Genomic DNA, 12,592 nt, shown 5'->3' on the forward strand with positions numbered 1-12,592 from the left:
AAGACAAATACCATATGCTAACACATATATATGGAATTTAAGAAAAAGAAAATGTCATGAAGAACCTAGGGGTAAAACAGGAATAAAGACACAGACCTACTTGAGAATGGACTTGAGGATATGGGGAGGGGGAAGGATAAGCTGTGACAAAGCGAGAGAGAGGCATGGACATATATACACTACCAAACGTAAGGTAGATAGATAGTGGGAAGCGGCCGCATAGCACAGGGAGATCAGCTCGGTGCTTGGTGACCGCCTGGAGGGGTGGGATAGGGAGGGTGGGAGGGAGGGAGACGCAAGAGGGAAGGGATGTGGGAACAGATATATATGTATGACTGATTCACTTCGTTATAAAGCAGAAACTAATAAAAAAATAAAAATTAAAAAAAAGACTAAATATTATACAGATAAGTCTTCCTTAATTAAATCAAGGATATTTTAAATTTTCCAAAAAAAAGAAAAGAAATCAGATGCAAAAGGGCATATGCTATATAATTCCACTTATATAAAATGTCCAGAATAGGTAAATCTATATAGACATAAAGTAGATCAGTAGTTTCCAGGGGTTAGAAAGAGGAGAGAATGGGAAGTGATTGCTAATGGGTATAGGGTTTCTTTTTGGCGTGATAAGAATATTTAGGAATTAGATAATGATGATGGTTACACAACTTTGTGAATATACTAAAAACTACTGAACTGTACACTTTAAAATGGTGAGGTTTTTTTTTTTTTTTTTTTTTTTTTTTTTATTTTTTTATTTTACAAATTTAATCAGTTATACATATACATATGTTCCCATATCCCCTCCCTTTTGCGTCTCCCTCCCACCCTCCCTATCCCACCCCTCCAGGCGGTCACAAAGAACCGAGCTGATCTCCCTGTGCTATGCGGCTGCTTCCCACTAGCTCTCTCCCTTACATTTGGTAGTGTATATATGTCCATGCCGCTCTTTCACTTTGTCACAGCTTACCCTTCCCCCTCCCCATATCCTCAAGTCCATGCTCTAGTAGGTCTGTGTCTTTATTCCTGTCTTACCCCTATGTTCTTGATGACATTTTTTTCTTAAATTCCATATATATGTGTCAGCATACAGTATTTGTCTTTCTCTTTCTGACTTACTTCACTCTGTATGACAGACTCTAGGTCCATCCACCTCATTACAAATAGCTCAATTTCATTTCTTTTTATGGCTGAGTAATATTCCATTGTATATATGTGCCACATCTTCTTTATCCATTCATCCGATGATGGACACTTAGGTTGTTTCCATCTCCGGGCTATTGTAAATAGGGCTGCTATGAACATTTTGGTACATGTCTCTTTTTGAATTATGGTTTTCTCAGGGTATATGCCCAGTAGTGGGATTGCTGGGTCATATGGTAGTTCTATTTGTAGTTTTTTAAGGAACCTCCATACTGTTCTCCATAGTGGCTGTACCAATTCACATTCCCACCAGCAGTGCAAGAGTGTTCCCTTTTTTCCACACCCTCTCCAGCATTTATTGTTTCTAGATTTTTTGATGATGGCCATTCTGACTGGTGTGAGATGATATCTCATTGTAGTTTTGATTTGCATTTCTCTAATGAGTAAAGATGTTGAGCATCCTTTCATGTGTTTGTTGGCTGTCTGTATATCTTCTGTGGAGAAATGTCTATTTAGGTCTTCTGCCCATTTTTGGATTGGGTTGTTTGTTTTTTTGCTATTGAGCTGCATGAGCTGCTTATAAATTTTGGAGATTGACCCATCTCCTAGAGAAATGGAAATAAAGACAAAAATAAACACATGGGACCTAATGAAACTTCAAAGCTTTTGCACAGCAAAGGAAACCATAAACAAGACCAAAAGACAACCCTCAGAATGGGAGAAAATATTTGCAAATGAAGCAACTGACAAAGGATTAATCTCCAAAATTTATAAAATGGTGAGTTTTATGGGATGAAAGTTTTATCTCAATTTAAAGAAGAAGTGGCAAATGCGATTGCAATCTCTTTTCTTGCCTTGTGTGATATCACGTGCTTCTGGTTTTCCTACTACTTCTTTGGCCACTCTTTATAAGTTATTGTGCATGTTTCTCTTCTTTTGTCATCCATTAAATATTGGTTTTCCTCAGGGTTCTCTCCTAGGATTTCTTCCTTTCTTCTGTTTTCTCCTTATACAATCTCTGTTGGGTAGTATGGAAGTCATTGCTTTGAAGAGTTTGACATGCACAAATGTCATTGACCACGGTTTAGTTAAATAACCCAGTCCCCCAATAACATGCTTCAGATTTCAGTTACACAGTATAATATGTGAGTAACTGCATAAAATATAAACTTCACGGCTAGCTCCACAAATCCCTAAGTAAATAATAGATGTGCTTCATAATCAGTGACCAACCACATCACTTCTTTCAAAGTCTGTTGGTGATTGCCATTGTACATCAGTTATTCAGTTCATGCACAGACAGCAAAGCCTGTAGTTGGGTTGTCTCCTTGTCTCTCGGTGATAAACTTGTATGACATTTAACAAAAATGAATAATAGAAAAAAATGAAAGTTCAGCAAAGAAATTAAAAGTGATAATGCAGAAGTGAAATTGGATGTGATTAGATTTGAAAATGGAGACAGCAGAATAAAGCCAGGATGAGACCTGGGCTACACGAAGCCACTGAATGCACAATATTGAAAAAGTCTGATAAATCAAAAACAAGGTAAAGTGGCTTCAATATTGTTTAGTTTAAGTTGCCTTCAGAACAAGAAGCCGCTAATGGTGGAAATAGAGAATTTACTTCTACTTTTGATTGAAGACTGTAATGAAAAAATTCAATCAGTTTAACTAGCATTTAGGCCAAACATTAAATTTGGGTGTTGTGTTGAAAAAAAGCAGTAATTACAAGAAGACTGAAGAACCTTTTACTGACAGTAAAGGCTGATTTCATAACTTTTTGTGATTTGATGTCTATTTTGTCTGATACTAGTATAGTCACCCTGCTCTCTTTTGGTTTCTATTTGCATAGAATTGTTTTTTCTATCCTTTGACTCTTACCCTATTTGTATATTTGGATCTAAAGTGAGTCTCTTGTAGGTAGTACATATTGGATCATATGTTCTTATCCATTTTGCTAATCTTGGTCTTTTGAAGATTTTAATCTGTTTACATTTAAAGTAACTAATAAGACTTCCTTCTGTCATTTTGCTATTTGTTTCCTATATGACTTATAGCTTTTTTGTCCCTCATTTCCTGAATTCTGTCTTCCTTTAAAAAAAATATGTATTTATTTATTTATTTTATTTTTGGCTGTATCCATCTTAGTTGCCACACATGGGATCTTTCGTTGTGGCATGCAGGCTTCTCTCTAGTTGTGGCATGCGGGCTCTCTAGTTGTGGCTTGCATGCTTAGTAGTTGCGGTGCACAGGCTTAGTTGCCCCATGGTATGTGGGATCTTAGTTCCCCGACCCGGGATGTACCTGCATCCCCTGCATTGGAAGGCGGATTCTTCAACACTGGACCACTAGGGAAGCCCCATGTTTAGTTAATTTTTTGTAGTGAATTGTTTAAATTTCTTTCTCATTTCCTTTTGTGTACATTCTATAGCTGTTCTCTTCGTAGTTACAATGGGGATTACATTTAAAACCCTAAAGTTGTAACACTTTAATTTGAATTTATACTAGTTTAACTTCAATAACATACGAACACTCTTCTTTTACGCCTCTGTCCCAACCCCTTATGGTTATTTATATCACAAAATTACATCCTTATACATTATGTGCCCCAAAACATAAACTAATAATTCTTTAAATTCACTAGCCTCTTAAATTATGTAGAGAACAAAATGCGGAGTTACAAACCAAAGTTACAATTATACTCGCTTTTAGACATTCTTTGATGAATGTCTCGTTCAGTATTTAAACCATGGCATCAATTTCTCAGCTGTGGGACTAACCTAAAAGTGAGGAACAGTCAATTGGGCCTAGAAGCCAAGAGGCAGAATCCATGCAAAAGAGGTGAGGAGGTAGGAAAGAAGCCCAGCCTAGAATGTCCTCGCTCTGTGGAAGGGGAGTATGTGAGCACCTCTTCCTCCTCTCTCCCCTTCCTCACAACTGTTTTTTTACACAGACTATGTGTAAGTTGCCCTAGAAGTGTCACAAGAAATATTTCTGACAAAGTTACTGATTCTTTCCAGGGGCATACAGAAAAGAGGGTGCCTCTTTTAGAGTCAGTGATTGGGCTGAGCGGAAAAGTAGGTTTGTTCTGCTTACTGGCAAACTTAAGGAAAATGACAGAGGCTACAGTTAATTGACAGTACTGCAAAATCCATGAGGAGAGGAGGTTGTTTACGTCTTAGCACTGTGAGGTTGATGATGCCAACAGTTGTTCTAGGAGGCATTTCTCTGGTCCTCCTTCCGGACTGCTGGAAGTTGGGCAATTTGGAATTTCAGGAGGGATGCTTTTCTATTGCCTTTTTTAAACCTGTGGGAGAGGGTTATCTCAGAAGGAAACTATTTCTTTCTGCCTCCCCCTGCCCTCTCAGCCACTAGACTAAGCCATGGATATTGTATAAGCATAAGGCAATTATTAAATCATTCTGTTCCATGTTATTGATAATTTAATGTGCATATTACAAGGAAAAATATCAACTTTCTAATAATTACACCTACTTCTCTTGCAGAAATAGATGACAAGAGAGTGACCAACACACAAGCAGAAGTAAGTTTTCTTATACTCTGTATAAATGTGTCCAACCAACTAAAAACACAACCAGTTTGATGTGATGTGATATAAAATATGGTATCAATATAACTGTGTTGTAAAAACTATTTAATTTGCTTTCCCCTACTGAACACACAGTAAAATGGTGTCATTAAGTCTCCACCTCTAGGCTACCCTTGATTCTCCACCTATGAAATACTAACCCCTGGAAAAACTTCTAAAATAAACTACTGATTTTAGAGGCAAGATATGGTATTGATAATTTCAATTTAGTGACTGGTTGTGTATGACCATCACAGATTGGGACAGCCAGTGTTGGAACCCTGGAACAAGAAGGTAGGGGAAAGACACCTCTTAAGGGTCCTCTGGTGTGTGGAGCCAAGAGCAGATCCTGAGGCCAGTCTCCACATACACATGTAGGAGTTCAGATTGAAAATATGAACCAGGGATGGGGGGCGGCTAGGGGAGCTGATAACATAGGATACACAGAATACAAGAAAATGAGCAACCTTGTGCCCAAAAATGGAACAAGTATTGAGTAGGACTCATGCAGACTTGATACTCAATTCCCATGGCCATATGAGTAGGCATCTAGCAAAACTCAGTGAAAAATGTAGAAAGAACAAAATACCAGAAAGTATCTCTCAAGACTTTTCTAAAAATTTAATGAGATTGTAAATGTGAAATGCTTTGAAAACTAAACTCTTACATAAATATAATTTTTATTAGTTAATAAGTTTTACCACTGTTACTAAACAAACCAACTTTTCTGTAGAATTAATTTTCTACTTAAGCTTTGAATATGTATATGGAAATAAACATATAAGAAAACCTGGAAGTGAATACTTCTTAAAATTAACCAAATGTGACAGAATACAGCAAAGGTACAACAGAAGGCTCAATCATCCACACATTTATACTAATGTAGAGTTGCCCTGCCTGCATCTGTGTATAATAGACTAGTAACAAAACACTCTATTTTGAAGAAATTTGCTTGCATCATTTGCTTTGATTGATATGGATTTGGTAACTATTTGGTTGAATTTTTTACTTTTTAATAGGTTGTTTTTGCATCAGCTAAATACCAACATCTTGATGACTCCTTTGAGGGCAATTAAGCTTTAGTATGTATGAGTAAAGATGCCTCAAGCTCTATTTACAACTTTGTGAAACAGTTTCTAGTTTTCTTCAGACTCTGTACATTATGTTCTTTCTAATATGCATGGAAAGTCTAGAACAATCCTCAAAAAGTATCTTGTAACTATTTATACTTGAACTTTTCAAAGCAAAAATAATTGCTCCAGACACTGAAACTCCTGCCTTTGACACACTGAAATATAAGTAGACACACCATTAAAAAGGAGTATTTGACATAATCTGATCGAGGTGTAGACCACATATATATATAATTTATTATAATAAGTAATGCCTTATACGTATATAAATATCTATTTCTATCTAAACTTTAAATATTATTATTGTGGTTCTGACCCTGAAATATGTTCCTCTGTTCCAATTTGTATCAATTTTAGTGCAAAAGTTTCTGCCTCAATAAATTAATTCTGATCCAGTGTGCTTAAGAGTGTTAAGCAGCAGTTTTGTTAGGAAAGAGCTTTTGAACATGTAGAAGAATATTACAACATTGTAATTCCAAGTAAATGGAGCTATTAGACTGAACATCTCAATCCCATAGGATTATAGACTGATATTACTTAGCAAGGACTCTCATTAACCCTCCAGAACCACTGACAATCCTATGAACAGATATAATTATACCATGGACATAGCTTTTGGAGTTTATTTTGTCCTGGGACTTACGCTTTTCTCTAAAATGGAAAGGATTAGTACTATCTCTTTCTTTCTTTCTTTTTAAAATAAACTAATGTTACTAGGTGTTTATTTCCCTCAAAGGGCTGATGACATGGTACCTTTTATCCAAACATAAGACTTATTACTTTTTTCTCTTTATCCAGTCACAGAATGCATCCCCTAAGCAAAGGAAGCAGAGCGTGTATACACCACCCGCCATGAAAGGTACTGTTCATGTACTGTTTCCGGTTGTTTTGAGTGCCGAGTTCATGGATGGCAGGCAGGCTGTTCTCAGGCGCCTTATACCTGCTTATAAGCTAGATCTATCTCACTAAAAGTCACATTACTGACTTTCAGTAACATATGTTATTTGAAACCTAGTTTCATCAAGAGTGAAATAGGTGAAGAAGGGACAACTAGCGATGTCTCAAAATCTCAGTCTGGAAATTCAGATTTTCTAAAATAATGACAAAAGTTTTCTTTTACCCTTCCTCACATGTTTTCCCTGAAGAGATTTTTATAGAATCCCTAATTACTCTTGCAAGTGTTGGCAGATGATTACCTTTTTCTCCTCGGCTTAAGCAAAGTATGTCTTGAATTTCAGAGAGATACAGTGTAAAGTGTTGCTTCACTGCCCTGTGTCAGGAGCAGTTCTAAGAAACCCAGTCAAACAGCTATTAGCTGTACATATAACAGCTGTTGAAATAGCAACTAAGAGTGCTAGCTCAGATTCTGGCGTTCTCCCAGAATTTCCACCCCTCCCCCCCAAAATCAGAACTGCTAAAAGAATATCTAAGTGTATCAGAATTTTGACCAACATTCCAATTTCAATTCCAGGGAAGGTTTATTTCTCACACAACAGTATTCCTGACATGAGGCAGAGTGTGTCCAATCCAGTAGCTCGTGTTCCAGCCTGGCACTTGGGCTGTTGGCCCAGTGACTCATCATGCAGTCATACAGCTCAGTTTCAACTATAAGGAGAGGCCAGCTGAACAGCTTCCTCTGGAGTCTAGAGAGATGTCTAAATTGGGAGTGAAATTTTCCACGCTGTATCCTCTCTAGATTTGGGGCTTCTCTCTGAAAGAGAGGTGGGACTAAAGGGACACATTAATAGCTACTTTCCATAAACTTCTGTCCTGTGCAGCTATAAAATACAATGTTTGCTTGTTCATAAGACTGTAGTAAATAATGCAATCATCAGCATTGTAGTTAATTCCAGGGTAATTATTGAGGCTATCAGGCATCCCTTTCTCAAGATCAGTGTAATCATTTTTGAAGATATCTTCCCTATTGTAAGTCATCTTGTACTTTTAAGACACATCAGTTTTGGCATGAATGGGTCCCAAAGAAAGATATATGTTCACTCATTTAATAATTTCCGCTGTTCTATTTTGGGTTAGCTTAACTAAATAAAGACTGTTCTCATGTCCTTAGAGAATAACAGCATTATTTTTAAAGGAAAAATCTTAAAATCAAGGCCCCAAAGGCTCATGGTTTTTATATTTAGCTCTCAAATATAAGAATGTGGGATGCTAACATTTAGGGAAGTTAGTCATATTGTACATTTTTACCCATAACCTTACTACTGTTGAGCCCTCCAAGATGGTCATTCAATGATAATCATTTTTGGTCATGAGTTAAAGGCTTGAGAAAGCACAGTAATTCTTTCATGAGGCTATTCGGGTATAATTACAAGCCACTTAGGTCCTCATTTATTACCTGTAAATACTTAGCAAAGTCTCCTGCTACTGATAAAAGAGAAGAGAGAGCTAAATCCACATATTTTATTCAGTCTACCTGTCCCTTAGAGCTAGAAATGAATATTTTGGGACAAAATTAAGCAATGGTAACATATGGTACATTGTAAGCACATTAAGAAGCTTCAATCATAAAAAAGATGAATTAGAACGGAAATGTTATTGAAATGCAAAATCAGTAACTGCTCTGAAATGTATAATTCCTCAAACTGCAGTGGAGCATGCAATTAGAATGTAAAAAATGTTTGCTAGGAGAGCAAAGTAGCACCAGATATGATTAATAGTTCTGACCAAATGGCCAACTAGAGCTTCATGAATGACCCAGTGAGTAGCTGATTAGTAAAACAAAACAAAACAAACTAGCTAGACTCCTTCCTTCTTCTCTTGTATTAGGTAGTGAGGAGTTACTGGATATAGAGGCCTATACCCAGGAGAGAGATGCTACGTTCTGCCTACGCCATTTCAATAAATGCCCAGACAGACTAGTCTCCCAGCTCCTACATTCATTTATTTTTCCCTCTTTCAGTTACTATGGTATTTATGGCTCCACCAGCTCTCAGAAAACAGAGACATGTCCAGATCACCTCTTGTGATGAAGGCTTTATGAAGGTGCATGGGTAGGTAGGGGGTAAGAAATAGAGCAGAGGAAACCATTTTAGCAGGTACACTGTCATGACTGATAGACTGATGACCTCCAAATTCATATCTGCAGCCCTAACTTATCTCCTGAACTTCAGACTCCCATTTCTAACTAGCTATCAAATTTCTTCACCTGAATGAATGACATTCATTGAAACTTCTCAAATTTACTATGTCCAAAACCAAACTCATTGGTTCTTTTTTGGTTTTTCTCCATCTCAATAAATCTTATTCAGCTGTTGAGAACAAAAATCTTTGCATAATCCTTGACTGCTCCCCCTTACCCAATCCATCATCTACTCTTGTTGGTGCTAATTTCAAGATGTACCCCTTCTCTATTTTCCGTATCTTCCACTGCTACTACCTTGTGCAACCACCATTGTTTCTTGCCTGGGCTGCTGAAGTAGCCTCCTTACTGCTCTCCTGCTTCTGCTCTTGTCCCTCTACAATTGTGTCTCCACACACAAACCAGAGTAATTCCTCTAATGCACAAATGTAATCATGCCACCCCCTTGACCAAAATCCTCAAAAACTTCCTGTTGCATTCAGAATAAAATGCAAAATCCAATCATGGCTTATGAGTGCCTGAATGAGCTGCACTGTCCTTTCCTCTTGATCTTACCTCCTTTCACGCTGCCCCTTGTTCATCGGGGTTCAATGTCATGGACTTTTTCGGTTTATAAACATCTCAAACACACTTCTGTATCAGAGCATTTGTACTTTCCACTTTCTCTGCTTGAGAAGCTCTTTACCCAGTGGCCTCACAGGTGACTCAGCTAATGTTCCCTCCTCAGAAAGGTCTTCATTTCCTGATAACTGCCTATCCTACCATCACTATCCATGTCCTTATAACACTGCCTTAATTTTTTCCATGGCACTCATCATGTACCTAGAATGAGGTGTCCATGACAACAGTTTTGTTCATTTGATATTCCCAGCACTTAGTACAGTTTCTGGCACATAATAGGTGCTCAATAAAAACTTGTTGAATAAATGAACTGTAATGAACTGGGGAATCCAGCCACATTGTCATCTGCTGGGAAGAGGATGTCCCTTAAACCTTGTTCTACTAATTGTCATACTTGTGACTCTGCTTCTGTTTCTCTTTGCTTCTCTCTCTGCTTGATCCCCCTTTAACTCTTACGTTCTTACTTATCCGTATGCTTCTGTTTTTCTAGTTTTACTTTTTCCCACTCCCTTCCCCTCTAGTCAAAGAGAAAATCTGATTTGGAAAATTAGTTACCATCCAGAATGATGCATCGATTTGGCTGGATTCTTTTTTTTTTTTTTTTTTTTTTTGCTGTACGCGGGCCTCTCACTGCTGTGGCCTCTCCCGTTGCGGAGCACAGGCTCCGGACACACAGACTCCGCGGCCATGGCTCGCAGGCCCAGCCGCTCCGCGGCATGTGGGATCTTCCGGGATCGGGGCACGAACCCGTGTCCCCTGCATCGGCAGGCGGACTCTCAACCACTGCGCCACCAGGGAAGCCCTGGCTGGATTCTTAAGAAAGGTTATCTCATGGACCACTGGAATCATTAGGTGGTTGCCTCTGACTACAGCCTGGTTCCTCCAACAGTTAGTTTCTGGCGAAGATGGCAGCATCATGGGAAACAAACTTGGCAATGTAAGTAGAAGAATCTGGAGATGGCTCTCTTCCTTCAGAGATGTTTCATGACTTGATCAGAACATTTACTCTTAGAAAGTAATAGTAGAGTTAGTTCTTGGTCTTGCCATCTTTCTAGTCATAACATTATAGTCATTCAAAGTTGTCAAGTTTAAAGATTAACTAGTACAGCTATCTAGTGATGCATCAAACATCACTTCCATTTTTTCCACTGCATCTAACCTCAGGGTATTAGATTGGCTACGTTCTCTTGAAGGTTCTAATATATTAGTCTTAGGCTGTAGCCAAATAATCAAAAGTTCCAGGTGATTCTGCTGTAGCAAGTCTAAAAATTGACCAGACTCCAGATATCCAATCATCTATCTAACATGTCTTTCTTATGTCATAGGTTGAATAAATGAAATGAAATCTCATGGAAATCAAAGATCATGAGATCAAAATTAGCATGTTCAAAACTGACCTTCTGATCTCCACAGCAAATCAATTTGTCCTTCATGTTCCCCTTCTCAGAAAGGTGCTTATTCTTGAGTTCTGGGGGTCTCCAACGACTCTCTCTCTCTCCTTCACTCTCTTCATCAGTAGAGCACCAGGTCTTGTGGATTGCACCCCATTAGTACCTCTCCCACCTTCCCCTCTTCTATCTCCAATGTCACCATCACAATTCAAGTCACATTCATTTCTCTGCCAGGATATAAAAGGTTACTCTCCATTCAGTCTCTTTCCTCTACTTCCCATCTGTTTTCTATACTGTACCCAAAGTGAACTTCTTAAAAACCGGATGTGATTATGCCACTTCCTTGGTTAAAACTCTTCAATAGCTCCTCACTGCCCTTAGACAAATTCCTATTCCAGAGCAAAGTTTAGAAAGCTTACTGCCCTGTGGCTCCAATATGCCTCTCCTCTCCTTACCCTCTAGGTCCCAGCCACACTGGCATTCTGCCAGCTTCTAAATGCACCAAGCTCTTTCCTGAAGAGTCTACATACATTCTTCATCTAGAATATTCTCCCTTGCCTCCTTCTTGTCCTCATTCTTTATTTGGTTAGTTACTACTTATCATCCAAGCCCTGTCCTTAAAGGTCAGATCCTGAAAGGAGCTTTCCCTAACCCTCCATTCTAAATTATGTGTAGCTATGAACTCTCTATTAATAGTTACACATTCTCTATAGTTCTTTCATTGCAAGTAATCACAGTATTCAATTAGTTATTAAGTGTCTGTCTCTCCAACTACACCAGAAGTGATCTACATGGCAGCAGTGACAGTGCCTATTTTGTTTATTACCTTATCTGCAGGGCTTAACACAATGCTTGAGACATAAGCAGTGCTTATACATATACTTTTATTTTTATTTTATTTTATTTTTTTTTGTGGTACGCGGGCCTCTCACTGCTGTGGCCTCTCCCGTTGCGGAGCACAGGCTCCGGACGCGCAGGCTCAGCGGCCATGGCTCGCGGGCCCAGCCGCTCCGTGGCATGTGGGATCTTCCCAGACTGGGGCACGAACCCGCATCCCCTGCATCAGCAGGCGGACTCTCAACCATATACTTTTAAATAATTTTTTAAAATGTACCCAACACTACTGATGGTGAATGAATCATTTCCTTAGGGTGTTTACCTTCTCTCTGGTCTATGAGAAAGATCTTTTCTCTATTGAAATTTATATTCATGGATTCTTTTCTATATCTTGTTGCTATTTGTGATAAATTTTAAAATGACAACTCTCTGAATATTTCAAGACATCTATCAGGTCCTTGCCTCACCCCTAATTTCTCTCTTTCCAGGTTAAAACATTTCAATGTCAATTATGCCTGTCCTTTCACATTCACTCCTGATCTCCTAATAAGCTTTACTTTGCCTCTATCACTCTAGAAGTACATCATTCAAAATCAACTTATATTTAAGGGGTGGTCTGACCAAAACAGAATGGAGACTTCAATTATGCCTGTCACCTCCTTCATTCCAGATAATTTAATTCCATTAATGCGACCTCAAATTGTATTAGCTTTCTCTGGCAGCCATATACACTGGTGACAAATAGTGAGCTTACCATAAATTCAAAACTTCCAAGCCTTTTT

General features: G+C 38.4%; 1 protein-coding gene across 2 annotated transcripts in view; it reads left to right on the forward strand.

The window, feature by feature from the left end:
- The window catches only part of PPP1R1C (protein phosphatase 1 regulatory inhibitor subunit 1C), a 130,023-nt gene that overhangs the window by 66,883 nt on the left and 50,548 nt on the right, over positions 1-12,592 (forward strand). For both annotated transcript variants that reach the window (XM_060107349.1, XM_060107350.1), the window contains exons 3-4: positions 4,649-4,686; positions 6,663-6,723. In XM_060107349.1, coding sequence (XP_059963332.1) covers positions 4,649-4,686; positions 6,663-6,723 — 99 coding nt within the window. The remainder of the gene's footprint in view (positions 1-4,648; positions 4,687-6,662; positions 6,724-12,592) is intronic.

The sequence above is a fragment of the Mesoplodon densirostris genome, chromosome 8 (genome assembly GCF_025265405.1).
Source record: "Mesoplodon densirostris isolate mMesDen1 chromosome 8, mMesDen1 primary haplotype, whole genome shotgun sequence".
Classification (NCBI taxonomy): domain Eukaryota; kingdom Metazoa; phylum Chordata; class Mammalia; order Artiodactyla; family Ziphiidae; genus Mesoplodon; species Mesoplodon densirostris.